Source organism: Callorhinus ursinus, unplaced genomic scaffold (genome assembly GCF_003265705.2).
Source record: "Callorhinus ursinus isolate GAN/ISIS: 27379988/994484 unplaced genomic scaffold, GSC_fseal_2.0 scaffold2, whole genome shotgun sequence".
Taxonomy (NCBI): domain Eukaryota; kingdom Metazoa; phylum Chordata; class Mammalia; order Carnivora; family Otariidae; genus Callorhinus; species Callorhinus ursinus.
Genome location: NW_027397064.1, coordinates 67,023,472 through 67,041,863, shown reverse-complemented (window position 1 = coordinate 67,041,863; position 18,392 = coordinate 67,023,472). Strand labels below are relative to the sequence as shown.

The window sequence follows — 18,392 nt, the reverse complement described above, 5'->3', positions numbered from 1 at the left end:
TTCTGCTAATTCAGCAAGAGCCTGACTTAAAAAGCTGCCTTTAGGATTTATAGTATAAGGTCCCAAGGGGAAACCATGGAACCCACTGGGGTTTCTAAAGGTAATAGGAGGAATCTGGATACTGAGAAACAATTTCAGGACCTTCCCTTCAACCCAATTACTTGAGAGAGGGAGTGAGGGAAGACATTAACAGAGTATAATTATAGTGGGGTCTATTGGATGCTTTGCAAATACTTCTTCCCAAATGGATTGATTGTAAATGACCTGAACTTGCTCACAAAGAAAGGAAAAGGGGGTGCAATCTTCCAGGTAATGAAAAGAATGATTTAAGTACCACTTTGTACTTGATACGCATTCTTGAACTTAAATCTAGTTTTATGTTTCAGAAACATCTCTCAGGTGATAATATTTTAGAATCAAATATTTTGATTGACTTGTCAACTTTATACAAGGAACAGAGAGTGGGGATTATCCCATTTTTATATGTGAAAGCTGAAACATAAATGCATGAGGGATTTTATTTGTGGAAGAACTAAGACTTCAAATTTAGTCTAGGATTCTATCAACTATTGTGACTTGCCACAGCTGTCCATTAGATTGGATTTCTAAAGTTGCTCCCAATATGTTCCCCATTCATTTAATTGATTGGTTTTATCAATAACTAACAAAGAATAGAACTGTAGCATAAATGTCCTTTTCACTTTGTACCAGTTAGGGTACAAATGTTCCTCAGAAACGTTGGGGCCAGACAGCAATTCCAATTGTTTTCTAGAGAAAGTGATTACTGTATCAGCAATTATACAATTTTTTACAAAATAGGAGAAGCTCTCAAAATAGTGGAAGTTCTCTTCCTCCTAACAGATTCCTCTTCTGTAAAATGTATTGGTTCTTGCTACCCCAGCACTCTGAATGTTCCAGATATTGTCCCTGCACATTTCTACTTCCACCAATTGAATTTTAAACCAGCTGTGTATGTTCTGAAACCTATTTATGCTGGCTGCACTTGTTAGTGGAATTATATAATTTAATCATATTTTACATAAAAGAGTAAAATATGTGTAAAAAAAAAGAGCAGGTTTCCCCCATCCCCATGACAATACAGCTAAATGCTTTGGAAGATCTTTATAAAAGATGAGTCATTTAAAAAATTGCAACTACAGATTGCTTCTACATTAAGTGTAGTTGCTTAAACATTTATAAAAGTAGAAATGTTATATAGTCCATTAACCCTGACTTTAATCAAAAAAATTAGAAAAATATTAAAAAGTGACCAGAAAATCAGAAGTTCATGGAAACTAAGAACCGCGCTCTATGTTAACATTTGGATCAAAGAAGAACTAATGTAAAAAGCAATAAAATGAGAATGTGTCATATCAAAACCCATGAAACCACAGAAAAGCTTGCACTGAAAGGAGAATGTATGGTTTTAACACCTTCATTATTACAGAAGAAAGATTCAAACAATGAAAGACTTTAATACAATGTTAAAAATAATAAGACAACCCACAGAAATAAAAAAAGGGGGAATTAATGAAGGCAGACGCTGGAAATAAAAAGAATAGTAGCAAGTCTAAATAATTCATGCAAGTCTAGTTCCTTGAACAAAATCCAGTGGAATTTATAAATCTTTCAAAAGCCTGCTAAAGGAAAGGAGAGAGAACAAAAACACATAAGTTTAGGAATGAGAAGGCAGATGTACCTACTGATACAGAAAATACTAAGTGAGTTAGAAGAGAATCCTACATGCAATTTTACTACTTTGAAAGCCTAGATGAAATGGATGAATTTTTCACAAAACATACATTACCAATATTGACCAAGGAAGAAATAGAATACATAATTACCACAGTAGAGTTGGAATGGTGATTAAAGACTTACTATGAAAACCTCCAGGACCATATGGTTTTACAGATGATTTCTTTTTTTTTTTTTTTTTTTAAAGATTTTATTACAGATGATTTCTTTCTAACAGTTTAAGAGTATATAATGTATACCAATATCATTAAAAAATAGATGCAAAATTCTAAATAATTTACTAACCAACAAAATCAACAAAGAATCAGAAACTCTATGACCAAGTAGGATTGATTTCAGAAATGCAAAGACATTTTAAAAGTATTAGTCTTAATTGTGAAGTTACTTTTATTGAAGTCAGCTATTACTATTCAAAATTGTTTTGGAGGATCTAGTAAACTAGAAATCATAATATTTGAGAAGAGAGACTGAATCTATTTCTTTTTGATGCCATTGATACAAATGCATATCTAGAACATCCAAGAGTAAATCCTCAAGGAAATCCCTCCAAACCCCAAACTAAACCAAATTATATTAAACTAAGAAAAAAACCTAACAAAACAAGATGGGGAATTTGTTAAGGTGGCTGTAAAGAAGATAGTTTCACTCCTTATTATCTATAAGCTGGTAAAAATGGAAATGTGTAATGTGTTTCATTTGTTCAACTGACTATGCTGTATAAAATTAAAAATAAATGTAATATTAAATATAAGAATTTCTAAGAAGAAAATTATGACATTTTATTGAAGGAGATTATATTTTTAAAGATCTAAACCAGTGGTTCTCAATCTTGGCTACATATTAGAATAGACTTATAAAAATACTGATGCTTAAACTTCACTCTAAGCAATTCTGATTTAATTGTTGTACAGAGGATCTGAAATTTGTTTAATGCATTTCAGATGATTTTAATGTGCAGCATGGGTGAGCACTTAATATTTGAATTTCAAAGTTATGTAAAAATTAATGTAAAATTCATAGGAAGGAAAGGAATTACAACAGGCTTACGACCATCTATTCTCTCTCTTTCCTGAGGAACACCTGGAAAGAAAGGTGACCAGCCAATGACAAAACAGTAGTGACCTGCTCCTGGCAAATACACTAAGGGTGTGGGGTACTTATCTATGGAGTGTTTTTAGCAGGATGTATGTAATCTAAATTACTTATGGTAAACAAACCTTTCACCAATAGATTATAGGACATGACTTCTTGGAAAATGTCATGTAGGCTATGTAACTTCCAGACTATAAAGTGTGGAAGTTTAATGACCAGAAGAGTTTCATTTTGCTTAAGTGTTATGCCATTATATACACTGTTTAAGGACCTCCTATGTTACACTGAGCCAGAACACATACTAATATGATAAGGAAGGATCTCCATGTTTTGCTTATGCCCCACGATTATATACATTCTTGAAGTTGTTGGTAAATCTTTATGTTGGTTACAATTTCTGACTCTCGTTAGCCAGAGCTGACAATCTGATCTTTGGGTTATCTCAAAAGCCAACATGGAGTTTGTTGTAATTGAATAAAAATAGTCATATATCTTATCTGGAAGAATAAGTAATCTCAAGTAGCTAGGGAAATAAGAAAGACAAGATTAGTTAGGGTTGACCTACTTTGTCAGATATTAAAGCATGGTATAAAGTCACTAAGTATAAATCATTATTCTGTTGCCATAGGAATGAACTAATAGAGACCATTTGACAGTAAAGGTATGTACACCAATTATATCTGACAATTTAATGTATAAATAAGGTGGTATTTCAGATCAATAGAAAAAGAACAACTTATTTATATTCTACCACTACTACCTTCTATTCATGTAAAGAAAATAATTTACAAGACTAAATTTCAAACAGAACACAGAATTTTCTTTCTAATTACACAACAGAATTTATAAGAAAATCCAGGAAACTACTTGTATAATCCATAGGTTTAGCAGGACCTTTGAAAATCAGGACAAGATCTCTGAACTATATAAGAAAAGTTGACTAACTGGACCATACTAAAACAAAACAAAACAAAACAAAACAAAACACAACTTTTAAATCCAAAAGATATTTTTAACAAAACCAACACATTGACAAGATATTGGAAACAAACTGCAATATAGATGACAAATAAAACGTTAGTATCTGTAATTCATGAAGATTTCTTATAAAATAAGAAAAAGGCAACCAAAAACTATGCAAAAATGCTACTATATATAGGTAATTTATAGAGGAAATATCCTGATTAACCATACCTGCTTTATTATAATGCTCTGACCTCACTACTTGGTGTCTGCTATTCAATATTAAGCACTGGTCATAGATAGAGCAGACAAAATTAGAGTTAGATTCTGGGCTAAAGCCCCCATCTTAGAAAACACGACTAATGCCCCAATTTCTGGGCATCCGCACATAGTGATTCACAGTTAGAACAAGTGAGAGCTAGAAATGGAACTCCATGATTCAAATACAATAATTATACTTATGTGGAGTGAGTCTTTGACTTATCTCCCCACTCTGGTAGATGTTTCTAGCTACTGGTATCTTTCAGTTCTGTGTGTGTTATAGAGCATACCGATCTGAGACAATTATCAGTGGAGTGGAAAAAAATGAACTAACATAGCTCCAGAGCATTAAAACATACCATCTGGGTTACTGTGCCCTGAATAAGGAAGATTCTTATCATTCTTAAATTGAGTGTAGACTTCTATGGGGGGTGGCCCACCTGCCCAACAGGAGCCCAAGATGCAAACAAAAAAAGAAGGTTTTTGTTTTGTTTTGTTTTTTGTTTTAGAAATATCTGCTACAAAAGAGGCAATGATTATTTATTTTTTCCATTCACACTCATCCCCATGGGTAGCAAAATGTTTAAACAAAGAAAAACACTTAAGATATATGTAAATACCCTGAATAATGTGGCCTTAAGCCTGTAAGAGCAATTGGCATGGATGAACTTACTTTTGCTTATTTTCACCCTTAAAAAATGATTTCAAAACCTCTGACATATTGGGTGGAATATTGACATATCCATTTTGATATAGATATCCAGGCCCCTATAATATCTCAGGTAATTCTTCCATTAAAGAAAATATTGGATTTTTATTTAGGGAGAAATTGTGAATGGCTTGATTTCATTTGGTTTGATAAATGCTGAATTACTCTAATATCTGAATTAAAAGGGACTTAAAGTCATATTTACAAAGAGTATTTTAAAACTGAGTTTTGATGACTCTCTGTATTTTTATTATTGGTTAAACCTGTGTGGAATATTAAGTGCTCTTAAAATTGAATTGAGTTTGAATTACTCCCACGTTTCTACAAGCCAAAGAAAGTACTTGAAAACACATCACAATTCTCCAGCATGAGAAAATGCCCTCTAGAGTCCTGTTTGAATAGTACCATTATTTTAAAGAGTTAAAAAATAATTTGAGACACCATTTCCACTATCCTGTTACTGGAAGAGGAACATTATTAATGAATGGAGAAACTGTAGTATGTTCATTGCCTCATTACACATTTTTCATGTGTAAAGCCTGAGGCCATGCTGTCATTTCTCTTGGCTCAGGACCTACGGGAGATAAAATCCTACTGTTAAGAACTCCCTTCACACAGACGCAGCATGGTGCCAGCTGTAAGTAAGTCCTTCTTGATAATGGTTGGAGACCAGGATGAAGTCACCATAATCATTTGTGAAACATGACTGAGCACATATCATTTGTGACCCGAAAATACCAGATGCCTGTCTTAAGCTTGATATTGTTCATGTCAGGGGGGCTCCAGATGGCATTTATTGTTCTCTGTGGTATTTTTGAGACTTTAGAGTGAATGGGTTGGTGAAAAATAGGAAGGACATGTGCCTTGTCCTTTCTTAAGCACCTGTTGTTCAGGTACTGTCTACAGTGGGCAAGTATATGTGCTAGCAGATTTCTTGCTAGTGCAAAATTTTATTACCTACATAATTTCTGTAGAACCAGGCAGTTCCTGTTAACTAATCAACATGTCTATGAAAATATCTTTTAAAGTACATTGTAGACGACTATTTTAATTCAACTCCTAAAGCTAAACAGGTATTTCTTTGCAGAAAACCAAAAGATGTCACCAGTCCTACGGATCATTATCATTTAAATGCAGGTTTTTACCAGTCTCCATGCCCTATTTTGAAATGTGTGAATTTATTTTCTAGGCTGTGTAGAGAAGCAGCATGTCTTTCAAAGTTTGGCAGTATTTTCAATGCATTTTGCACATTGACTGCTGATTTTGAACCTATGCTTTTTTGTTAAAATATTACTGGTCAAACAAAAAATAATCAATACAAATTATACAGGCTCACCCATGTAAAAATTTTGTTGTGCTATTGATATCTTTCAATGTAACTGATTTTATTTTCTGAAGAATTCTTAGAAGCAGAATCCTTGACACTAGAGGAACAAATATGTGGGCACCATATTTTTAATCATTTTATTAAGCTTTATGACTAACGAATCAAAGGTTTTTCATTGACTCTATTTATCAACCTGACTATATAAAGGATCATTAGGAAAAGTTAAGGAGGGATAAAAACAATATGGTGCAGACAAGCCACGCTATTTTGCATAGTTTGCTTTACATTTCCAATGAGGTTTAATGTCATAATGATTGTTTTTATATGAGTTGCTGACTGAAAGAACTCATCATTGCCTTTCACTATGGTGTATCAAAACAGTCTGTGAGTGGAGGAGATTTGAATATAAAGGTCTGGCATAGATGAAGTCATTTCGGTAAGTGTAGAGACTGGGTACAACAAAATTTTCATTGGCATAGAGTTAGATTGAGAATGCAGATATAATCAATGTTAGTAGTTAGTATTTAAGTAGATAGTAGCTAGTAGTAAGTAGTAGTAGTAGTAGGTAGGTAGTAGCTAGTAGTTAAGGTCAGTAGAGTTAGCAAAGGGTACTCTGATGGGTAGCAGAGGAGCTGTAAAAGAGACTTGGAAGGAAAGGAAATCAGATTTTCACTAAGATGCTTCTTAGACATCACATCAACTCCAAAGCGTAAGAATTTCTATTAAACAATATGCCATTATTTATTAATTTCATTTCCATTTTGATTGGCTTTGTTTGTTGGGGGCATTATAAATGAATGCTTTGTCACTGAGAATCCCACTGTAGTTCTAAGCATTTTTAGCCTATGAGGTTGACTTTTGATTGAAATCTATAAAAATTCTCCCCCTCTTTAACTCTTCTCTTATTTTATACCTCCTCCCTTTTGAGGACTTAATCTACTCTCTGCTTAACTAAGAAGACTAGACCATGTAGTGCTAGTCCATTGAGTTTTCTCCTTTACTCCTCAAAGCCAGTGCCTTTACCCTTTCTCTTTTCATTCTTGCCTGTCTTTAAGGAAAACTTGTCTATCTACTCTGCTGAAACATTCATCCCTCTTCCTACGTTCTTATTCCAATTCCTTTCTATGTCTGCTTTTCAAAATTTTCTCCACTAATGCCTCAGGATAAAAAAAAAGTGTCAGTTTTCCTTTTCTTCCTAAAATAAATAAAACAAAGTTGTTTCTGGACTACCTGCCTTAATTCTTCCTTGTGCTTCCCCACATATGATCCTCTATTCCTGTTCTAGTTTTTACAGGAAATGATCCCCTTCTGTTCTCTGCCATCAACAATTCATCATCAAAGAAAACTAGATGCCCGCTCAGAAAGCAAAAGAACAGGCAGCAGATAGGTTAGAGTCTCCATCCTCAAGCGGAAAAACTCCCATAATAATTGTTCTATACATTTAGCATATTTGAGTTCTGGTGCTTTAAACACATTTGACAATGACAAGTGTAATGAAATTGCAGAGAGGTTAAGTGACTTGTCCAAGATTAGTGGCAAATTGAAGAGCTAATGTTTAGGTCTTCTGAATTCCTATTCCTAATTTGTTTTATATTATTAGGCATTATTGGTGGGACATTTTTAAGGTAAGAAATAAAATTCTTCACTAGTGTTCATAAAATTTTTTCTTCCATGTCGATATATTTTTAAATTCTGAAGTAGTTTCTGTCATAAATGATTTATCTCTCTCCATCTGAAATGATGTATAGAGCATAGTTATTGGGATTCTTTATTCAAGCCAGGCTCTTGTATGTGACATGAAGAAACTTGCCTCTACACTGACATGGAAGATGATTTTCAGTTCTTGCCCATGTTGTAACTAAAATCAATGTTGGAAAATGTCAGAAAGTTTCAGACTGGGTCAGAAGACAGCTTTGATTGGAGGAAATTTCTTGAGATACCTTCAGTCTTAATCTGAGAAAGTATCTCCTCTTCCCCTAACTAGTCAAATTTGGAGGAGAAGAAGGGAACAATTTACCAGAATTGACCTATAGATATTTTTTAGACAATTTTCACTATTCTTAAGCCTGACATCAGACACAAAAGAACACTTTCCTTTCTCTAACTTCATTCTCCTGACCCTTTTCCTTTTGTATTCTGAACCATTTCATTCCATTGAAAGGGAGCCCATAAATGTCCCCTGAATGTTTTTGGTTCTGGACCATTCTGGCAATGGCTATTTCAAAAAAAGCAAAAGATCCAGGAAATAAGAAATATGATTGCACATTTTAGGTAGATTCTTTTCTATGTTTTGAGATCTATCAAGGAATCAAATGTTTGGGGTTATGAAAAATAATTTTGAGTCAATTAATACAGTGTGATTGGAAAACTTGTACCCAATTTTGATATGGTTGAAAGTAAAAGAAAAATGACCTGAAATGTTTCATGAGAAATTATATTTAAGGTTATACTTAAACAAAATAATATGAAATGCTGATGTAAAATACAACAGTTTGATGTACTTTTATGTATCACAACAAATAAATTTAAATCACCTTAAATTATTACTAAATTATTATTTAGTTAACAATAAATTAAAAAGACACGGGGATTATAACAATGTGGTTTGGGAGGTAAAAAAATCCACTTTGATTTCTTCTTCTTTTTTTTTTTTAAATCTCTCAATAGTCTAAGAGTACCGTTACTTTTCTCTTTGTTTCATACATTGTGCTTAATAAACAAGCATCTTCCATTTGCTGAGTTTTCAGTTATCTTGCACTTTGATTTTTTACTCACTTTGTAGTCACAAGATGAGAAATGTAGACACTGTGTACAAACAAGAAGTTCGTGCAAAGTCAAGCTCTCAAAACCACATGCAAGACTCAGTGGCACATGGTTTAGAGCTCACACACTCCAGGATCATGTAATACAGGCATGCAGATGGGAGGAAAGAAAAGCACCTACATCATGAAAATAGAGGATGATGAAAGAGAATGACATTTTCTTTATGACAATTATCTAATGCAAACCGTATACCCATAACCTTTACCAGATTGGAGGAAAGAGCAGATAAGTGCCTTTTTGTGGGGAGGGGGAGACTGTACATAAATATTACTAGAGGTCAAGTTGTTGTTAAAGTTAAGGATTTCTGTTCTGTACTTGGCCTCTTCCAGTTTATCTTCCCCAGTTCCTTGCTTTGTATTTCCTCTGCTACATCATGCAATAAAGATCAGAACTAACATTGGAAATCACTTAACAAGCTCTAAACCTGACAGATAACAAGGGTGTTCTCCACAATTTACACGAGAATTAAATTGGATATAAATACCTCCTGTTCTTACCGGTGGGTGTTGTGATTCCATGTATTAAGGTGTGAAGCAGACAGGAAAGAGATAAATCTTTCATAAGTACATTGTAAATAGGCAAGTGGTATATAAACCATATTCATAGGTAATAGAGTCAAACAATGAAAGGTAAATAGTTGTCAAAAAATAGACTTTATCACAAAAATGGTCACAAAACTAGTTATATGGAGAGGGGATGTACAATAAATAATTGTTGATTAATGTTATTGAAATAATCTGGCAGTATGGAACAACAAAATTGAGTGACACGTGTTTTGATTAAAAATTCTTGACACTGCTTCAGCCAACCCAGCATTAGAGAATCCCCAATAGTTTCTGAATGCTGATATCTTTGTTCAACAATAATACAGATGGAAATACATATAATGATTCATTTGTAGGTGCTTTCTTATGAGATTAAAGTGTTATCTTAGTGATAGCAATTTATCAAATGAATTTTCACAATAACTTTGGGATAATTAGAAATAACACATGGAATTCAGTTATGCTTTTATATGAAATGTGCTTTCCAAATTAAAATTTTTATAATGGCATGTCCTTACTTCTCAGTCCAATAAATCACACACAGCTTTGATAAACATCCTTATATGGCTTTCAAATTGGGCAATATTTGCAATGCTTTCTGTCCTTTGACTTCTAATTTTGAACCTTTGCTTTTTTATTAAAATATTATGGGTCAAATATAAAAATGTCAATCTAAATTGCATTGGCTCACTTATGCAAAAATTGTATTATGCTGTTCATGTCATTAAATGTGAGTAGTTTTATGTTCTGAAGAATGCTTAGAAACAGGGCCTTTGCCTGGTGGAGGAGTTGATAGATGGGAGAGCATCATATTTTTAATCTTTCTTAATAGGTCTGTGATATGCCACAGAATTTGGATGTGTCACATAATTTATCTTTAAGAATCAGTCTCTATAGCCAAACAGGTGAAAAGAATGTGTGCAATTCACCTAATAATAAAAAGTGCTCTTTAGATCATGGTCATGTTATTAATTAGGTTGATTTTTAAAGAATTGATAGAGGTGGGAAGAATTATTAAAAGTGATTGTTGATGTTGAATTTGCTTAAAAGTTAAGAAGAATTCCACATATCCCCTTTGAAAGGAAAGATGCATTAAACCAGGTACAGTAAAAGGGCACATAGCTAATTGTTGTAAATATAGAAAAATTTGTCCTTAACAGAAACATGAAACTTCCTATGATAGAATGTTTACAGCATGCTTAAGCTCCCTAACCTCTCCTACAAATCTTCAGTGTCCTATTTTTCTATTTTTTTTTTTTAAGGAATGTTAACTTTGGATTTCTGTTTGGGGATATCATAGTGGTTGTTGTTGTTTACTTGTCAAATCTTAATGCACATGGGTCCAACTATTTTTTGGGGTGCTGGCAGCTAGGACATGTGGTGAAAGCCCAAATCCCATGTTAGCAATATTCTCTCTAATTGGAAGTGGGAATTTACTACACACAGTTATATCAGTTTGCATCATGTTATAATGCCTTTGCCACACAATATAACTAGATATAGCATCATGCAATGCCATGAATTGAGAATGAGAGACTATCTCCAGGGGAGAAAATAAACATCTGAGAGGAAAACAAAAGCAAGGGGTTCAAAGCTGGTGAGACTGGTTTTCCCATTGGACTGTAGCTATAATGCCTGAGGTACTTCCATTGTGGAAAACAGGAATACATACCATGTTCATGTCAATGCCATTGGTGTATGTCCATGCGTGCTGGAAATATTCCTCAAGCCGTTGCCTCAGAGGGTTGGGAATTTGGTGAAAGCGGATGAACTCTTTTACTCGAAGCATCTGCATGTGGTACCTGGCAGTTCCCGAGTATAGTCTTTGGATAATTGCAGATACATTCCCAAAAATGCTTGCATACATTAGTGCTGGATTGGATAAAAAACAAAGTTATGGGGGAAGATTGCACTTTGGCTTTATTACATCTTGTGAGAACCTCAAGTATGTAGATGTTTTTATTATCTCAATCCAGTTGTAAGGATTTACCACTGGCCCACAGGGAAAAAAAATAAGCCAATATTGCTGTAAATTTTATAGTTTTGATGACAAATCTGGAGAAGAAAAGTCTCCTAATTCACCATGGATTCTAAATTAAAATATAAACTCAGATTGTTTACACTATCAGCCTATGATCTGGAGTATCGATTAGAGATAAAAATGCCTCTAGAATAAACGTTTTCTTTGTAATATAATAAGGATGTATGTCATAGGGTTACCACAGATATGTTTTCTGGAACTGGAGTTAAAAGGTCAATTTTTAAATTTTTAAATTGTGACATCTCTGCCTCTCAGCCTCAAACTTAGCCTATTAATATAAAAATCTGTTATAAATCTTAAGATTATTTTGAATACTTTGGTTTTGCTAAAGAATGATAGATTGTTCTAAGGAACTCATAATTTCCTTATTTATTTGTATACAATTTTTTAATCTATTAGAATTCATTTTTACAGTATTTCTACAGTATTTCTAGATGAAAAATAGATACCCCTGACTTAGAATATGAGGATAGAATTTTATTTTTGTAGAAAAAAACAGGATACACATTTTTCTTTCATCTGTGAGAAGAAAGAAACTGCTCTAACAATCCTTGCTATACATTTCCGTACTTAGGTTGCGTACCCTTTTAAGTGGTTCCTGGCTTAATCTTTATGACTTAACATAAGTTTTTTGAGTATCTTCTCTTTCCTTTTATATTTGTATTCAGTTTCTAGTAATTCTAAAAAAGTGCTATATTCTGTACAGAAAGTCAAATCATGATACATGGTCTGTATTTTGATCTTTGGGCATGTGTCAAAACCGTAGAGAGAAGGTAGCGAATGTTTAAGACACTGGAACTGCTCTATCCCGAGCAGGTGGTAAAAAATGAACAGTTTAAAGTGTTTGATTCAACTGAATTCAACCAACAAATCCAGCTCCCCCCACTTTACAAACTGTTACTTCTATAAACCACTTAATCATTTTTGAAGTAGATTTTGGCCAGATTCAGGTTCAGCATTTTAAAACAACTTATCTCCTTGGTCATTTGCTTTCTTTTCCATCTTATCTTTGTCTCTTGGTTAGTATGGTCCTTGTTTACCATATATATTCCAAGTAAGAGAATGTCACAGAGAAAGGAGTGGTTCCTTGTTTTTCTCTATTTAGGGGGATGAGAGTTGGGGAGATCTCTAGTGAGCCTGAATTGGGATGTGTGCAAGACAATAATTCTCAGTAAGATAGATAAGCTGTTTTGGTTGGATCTTCCACAGAAAAAAGACTTGAGCCTAATCTGAGTAAATGAATAGTTGATTAAGAAGAGAGTTAGCAATACTTGCCTGAAACTGATTCTTGTGATTCAAGGAAATTCACATGAAAAATGTATTTTACTCTTCCTAATTGTAGGGTTGGAAATATTTATGCATGCTATTATATCTCCAAAGTATCTATCATTTTTTCAGGAAGTAGTTTAGTTAGTACAGATTAAGTTCACTTGATTTAATCAGAGGGCACATAATCAATGCCAGTTATTTTACCTAAACCACATAATTACTTGGAGGAGAGTAATTATTTATTTTGTTTCATTTCCATATTGTGGTTTTATCTCCATACTGCCATAAAAATGAAACAAAACATTAGTTTGGATCATAAACAGGCATTTCCACTTGTTGACAAGATAGCAAAGTCTAGATTATAAGCATATAGTTGAATACATGAATAACAAGTATTTCTCTTAGGTAATTCTATGTGATAGTTTTTTAAATTATAATGAATGCATGAATTATTTTTTCTAATTTTTTAGGAGCAACTGGAGCTAAAAGCTGTAAGCAAGAGAGTAGCACAACATAATCATATTCTTTATATATCACTTAGTTAATGCCCATCGATTGGCATAAAATATGAGTCAAAAGCAAGATGGCAGACTATATAAGGACATTTCTCTCCTCAACTCAATAGGGAGCTTTCCTCAATAGGGAGTTCTAATTTCATCAAATGGTTTGTTTTAGGTTTAGATATTATTGAAATAAAGCAGGTATATCCTAAAACTTCCTTTAGAACACCACCCCCAAAATCTGATATGCTAACCAAATTAATGAATTTAGTTGGTCATTAGGCATTAGCTGAAATGTGCCTACAGAACAAATACACTTGTTTTCTTTTTTTTTAAAGATTTTATTTATTTATTTGAGAGAGAGAATGAGATAGAGAGAGCATGAGAGAGGGGAGGGTCAGAGGGAGAAGCAGACTCACTGCTGAGCAGGGAGCCCGATGCGGGACTCGATCCTGGGACTCCAGGATCATGACCTGAGACAAAGGCAGTCACTTAACCAACTGAGCCACCCAGGCGCCCCAATACACTTGTTTTCTACCTATTACACAAACTTTTAAAAAGTCTTAACTTAAAAAATTAGATGTTTTAAGCATGTAATTACAAGTAATAAAATAAATCTGTCTTAATTGTACAGATCAATTAATTTTGATAAACGTATACACTGCTACAAACACAGTCAAGATATGGAATATTTCCATCACCCCAAAAGATTCCCTTGTGTTTGTTGGCTGCCTACACACTCACTTTAGAACCTAGACAACCACTGAGCTCCAATGTATGTCATGACAGAATAATTTGCATTGCCTAGGTTTTCATATAAATGGAATCATAATGTATATATTCATTTGTGTCTGATTCTTTTATTCAACATGTCTTTGAAACTAATTCTGTTGTGTGTATCAATAATTTGTTCTTTTTTTTTCACTCTGGTTTGCATTGCATGGCTCTACCAGCTTATCTCTTCTGTTGACAGAAATCCCACGCTTTCTAGGTTTTGGCTATCATGAATAAAACTGCCATGAACATCTGTGTACAAGTCTTTGTGTGGGCACATATTTCCATTTCCCTTTAAACACCTAGGAGTGGAAATGTGTGGTATGTATGACTTTATAAGAAACTGCCAGACTGTTTCTCAAGCTTGTGTCAATTTATACTCCCTCCAGCAATTATAATATCAATTGTTCCGGACTCAACAGCTGGTATTACCAGTCTTTGATTTTAACCTTGTAGTGGGCATGTAATACCTAACTTGAGTTTTCATTTGCATTTCCTGATGACTAATGGCATCTTTTCCTGTACTTATTGGCCATTCATATATCTTGAAATGTCTACTTAAATCTTTTGCTCATTTTTTAAATTGAGTTGTCTTTTATTATAGAATTGTAAGAAATTATATATTCTGGATACAAGTCTTTTTTTTTTTTTAGATCTAAGTATTGAGAATATTTTCTTCTAGTCTGTCACTTGCTTGTTCCTTTTCTTAACAGTGTCCTTTGAAAAGTTAAAGTTACTAATTTTGATGAAATCCAATTTATTAATTTTTATTGTATGGCTCAGGATTTTTTTTTTGGTTTCACTTTTGGTAATTTGTATCAAAGAACTTTTCTATCACATCTAAATTGTCATACTTATTATAATAATTTGTAATGTTATTTTACTATTCTTTTAATATCTTTATAATGGGTAGTAATATCTTTCCTTTCATGTAAGACATTGGTAACATGTCTTTTGTCTCATCAGTCTAATTGGAAGACTGGCTCTTTTAAAGAGCCAGAATATACTCCCATTAATTTTCTCTAATGTTTGTATGATTTATATTTTATTGACTTTTGTTCTTATCTCCATTTCTTCTATTTATATGTTTAGTTTGCTTGTCTTAAAATAGAAGCTTAGATCTTTGATTTTAGACCTTTCTTTTTAAATAAAAACACTTAAAGCTACACATTTCTCTCTGAGCATGGTTTTAGCTGTCTCACACATTTTGATACATTTATTTTCATTTTCATTCAGTTAAAATATTTTCTAATTTTCCATGTGATTTTTTCTTTGAACCATAGGTTATTTGGAGGTGTGTTACCTACTTTCTTTCCAAATATCTATGTCTAGCACTTTTTCTTTTCTTTCCTTTTCTTTTCATTTCTTTTCTTTCTTTTCTTTCTCTCTTGCCAATTTCTGGTTTCTCTCATGGTCGGAGATATACTCTGTATGATTCAATAATTTTAAGTTTGTTGAGATTTCTTTTTGGTTCAGAATATGACCTGTGTTGGGGCGCCTGGGTGGCTCAGTTGGATAAGTGTCTGCCTTCAGCTCAGGTCATGATCCCAGGGTCCTGGGATCAAGCCCTGCATCAGGCTCTCTGCTCAGTGGAGAGCCTGCTTCTCCCTCTCCTTCTGCTTGTGCTCTCTCTGTCTCTGTCAAATCAATAAATAAAATCTTAAAAAAAAAAGAATATTACCTGTCTTGAAGATTTGATCTGTAGTCCAGCATATGGTCTATCTTTGGTGAATATCCCACATACGCTAAAAAGGAATGTGTATCCCGCTGGTATTCTATAATTGCCAGTATGTCAAGTTAATTGATAATATCATTCAAGTCTTTTTATCTCTACTGATTTTCTGTCTGCTTATTCTATGAAACAGAGGGAGGAGCGTTAATTGCTAACTGTAACTGTAGATTTGTCTTGTGAATTTGTCTATTTCTCATTTAGGTTTGGTCAGTCTTTGGTTAATGTAATTGCTCTGTAATTGGGTGTCTACACTTAAGACTGTGGTGTCTACTTTGTCTCTGGTAATAGTCCTTGCCTTCAAGTCTTCTTTGAAATCAATAATGCTCCTTACATTTTCTCACAATTAGTGATTGTATGTACATCATTTTCCATTTTTTTACCTGTCTCTTTATATTTTAAGTGTTTTCTTTAGACAAAGTATGGTTGAAACCTTTTTCAAAACAGTCTGACAATTTCTGCAGTTCAATGAGAGTTTAGTTCACTTACATTTAATGGAATTATAAATGTGGCTGTGTTTAAATCTACCATTTTGCTATTTGTTTTCTCTGGGTTCCCATTTCGCTTATTTCCTACCTTTTGGTTTTATTAATCTGATTATTTAATTTCATCTTCCCTATTGGCTTATTAGCTGTGGTGTAAGAGTTACAGTATGCATTTTTAACGTATCACTCTGTATATTAAATAATATAATATTTCTTCATGGATAATGTAGGAATCTTGTAACAATATACTTCCATTCCCCCTTCCCATTTTTATACTATTAATGTCACATTTTTAATTCTACATATGTTATAAAACCTAAAATTCGTTCTCCTGATTTTTGCTTTAAAAACTATTTTTTGAAGATATTTAAAAATGAGAAAAAAATCTTTTAAACGTATCTACATATTTACCTTTTTTAGTGTTCTTCATTTGTTTTTCTGGATCCAAATTTTCATCTTAATAACATTTTTTTTCACCTGAAAAACTTTATTATTTCTTATACTCTGCTTATGATGAATTATGTCAGGTTTTGTTTGTCTGTCACTTTTGAAGAATAGATTAATTGAACAAATATTTCTGTGTTGACAGATTTTGTTTTTATTTCAGCACTTTAAAGATTTTATTACATTGTCTTCTGGTTTGCATTGTTTCTAATAAGAAATATGTTCTCAACCAGATATTTTTCCTCTGTACATGATGTGTCCTATTTCCCCCCTCTCTGGTTACTTTAAGACTTTTTATCATTAGTTTTCAGTAATTTGAGTATGATGTGCTTTAGTGTGTGTGTGTGTGTGTGTGTGTGTGTGTGTGTGTGTGTGTGTGTTTAACCTGTTTAGGATTCACTAAACTTCTTGGATCTGTGGTTTATAGCTTTTATCAATTTTGGAAAAATTTCAGCCATTAAAAAAAATTTTTTTTCTGGTTCTCTTCCCAATTTTCTGGGAGTCCACATACACATTTGTTAAAGTGCTTGGTATTGTCTGCTAGTTTCATCATTTCTGTCAATTCTGGTTCTGGGCTTTTGTTTGCTTTATCAAGATATAATTGACGTACAATGTTATATTAGTTTCACAAGTATAACATAGTGATTTGATATTTGTATACAGTCAGAAATGATCATCACAATAAGTCTAGTTAATATCCATCACTATACATAGTCACAGAACTTTTTTCTTGTGATGAGGACTTTTAAGATTTAAAAAAAAGATTTACTTTTAGCAACTTTCAAATATACAATACAGTATTATTAACTATAATCACCATACTGTACATTACATCCTTATTTATTTATTTAATAACTGGAAATTTGTACCTTTGATTCGCTTCACCCATTTTACTTACCCCTCACCCCCAGCCTCTGGTAACCACCCGTTTGTTTTCTGGATCTATGAGCTTGGTTATTTTTATTTGTTTGTGTTTTGTTTTGTTTAGATTTTACATATAAGTGAGATTATAGGGCATTTGTTTTTTTCTGTCTGACTTACTTCACTTAGCACATAATGCCCTCAAGGTCCATCCATGTTGTCAAAAATGGCAAGATTTCATTCTTTTTTTCTTTTTATGGTTGAATAATATTCCATTGTATGTATATGTTACATCTTCTTTATTGATTCTGTGTTAAAATTTTTTTCTCTTCATTATCGGTTACATTTTCTTGTTTCTTAACATATCTCTTAATGTTTTAATGGATGATGGACATTGTAAATTTAACATGTTCACTGCTGGATATAAATCTTCGATATTGTTCTTGCACACAGTTAAAATACTTGTGGATCAGCCTGTTCCTTTTGAGGCTTACTTTTTAAGCTTTGTTAGGGATAGACTAGCCCTAGTACTATGGCATCATTTTTCTGAAATTTTTATGAGTACCTTTGATATTCAATGAGGACTTTTCACTCTACTGACAGGGACTTGAATATTTTTAATACATGTGTGAGCTCTGGAAATTGTTCAATTTATGGTATTTCTGGTATTTATTTGACAGGCCTTGAGTTTTCCCTTATGCATTTGTGACTTAGTATTAATCAGTCGATCCAAGGAGATACCTCTGCATATTTCTGGAGCTTTTCTCTGCCATAGCTGCCTCTTCTCTGGTTGTCTGTCTTGCAAATTTTAGCA

At 33.1% G+C, this 18,392-nt stretch overlaps 1 protein-coding gene across 3 annotated transcripts in view; it reads right to left on the bottom strand.

Moving 5' to 3' along the window:
- The window catches only part of KCNH7 (potassium voltage-gated channel subfamily H member 7), a 474,524-nt gene that overhangs the window by 41,117 nt on the left and 415,015 nt on the right, over window positions 1-18,392 (bottom strand). For all 3 annotated transcript variants that reach the window (XM_025853026.2, XM_073883322.1, XM_073883324.1), the window contains one exon: window positions 11,148-11,347. In XM_025853026.2, coding sequence (XP_025708811.1) covers window positions 11,148-11,347 — 200 coding nt within the window. The remainder of the gene's footprint in view (window positions 1-11,147; window positions 11,348-18,392) is intronic.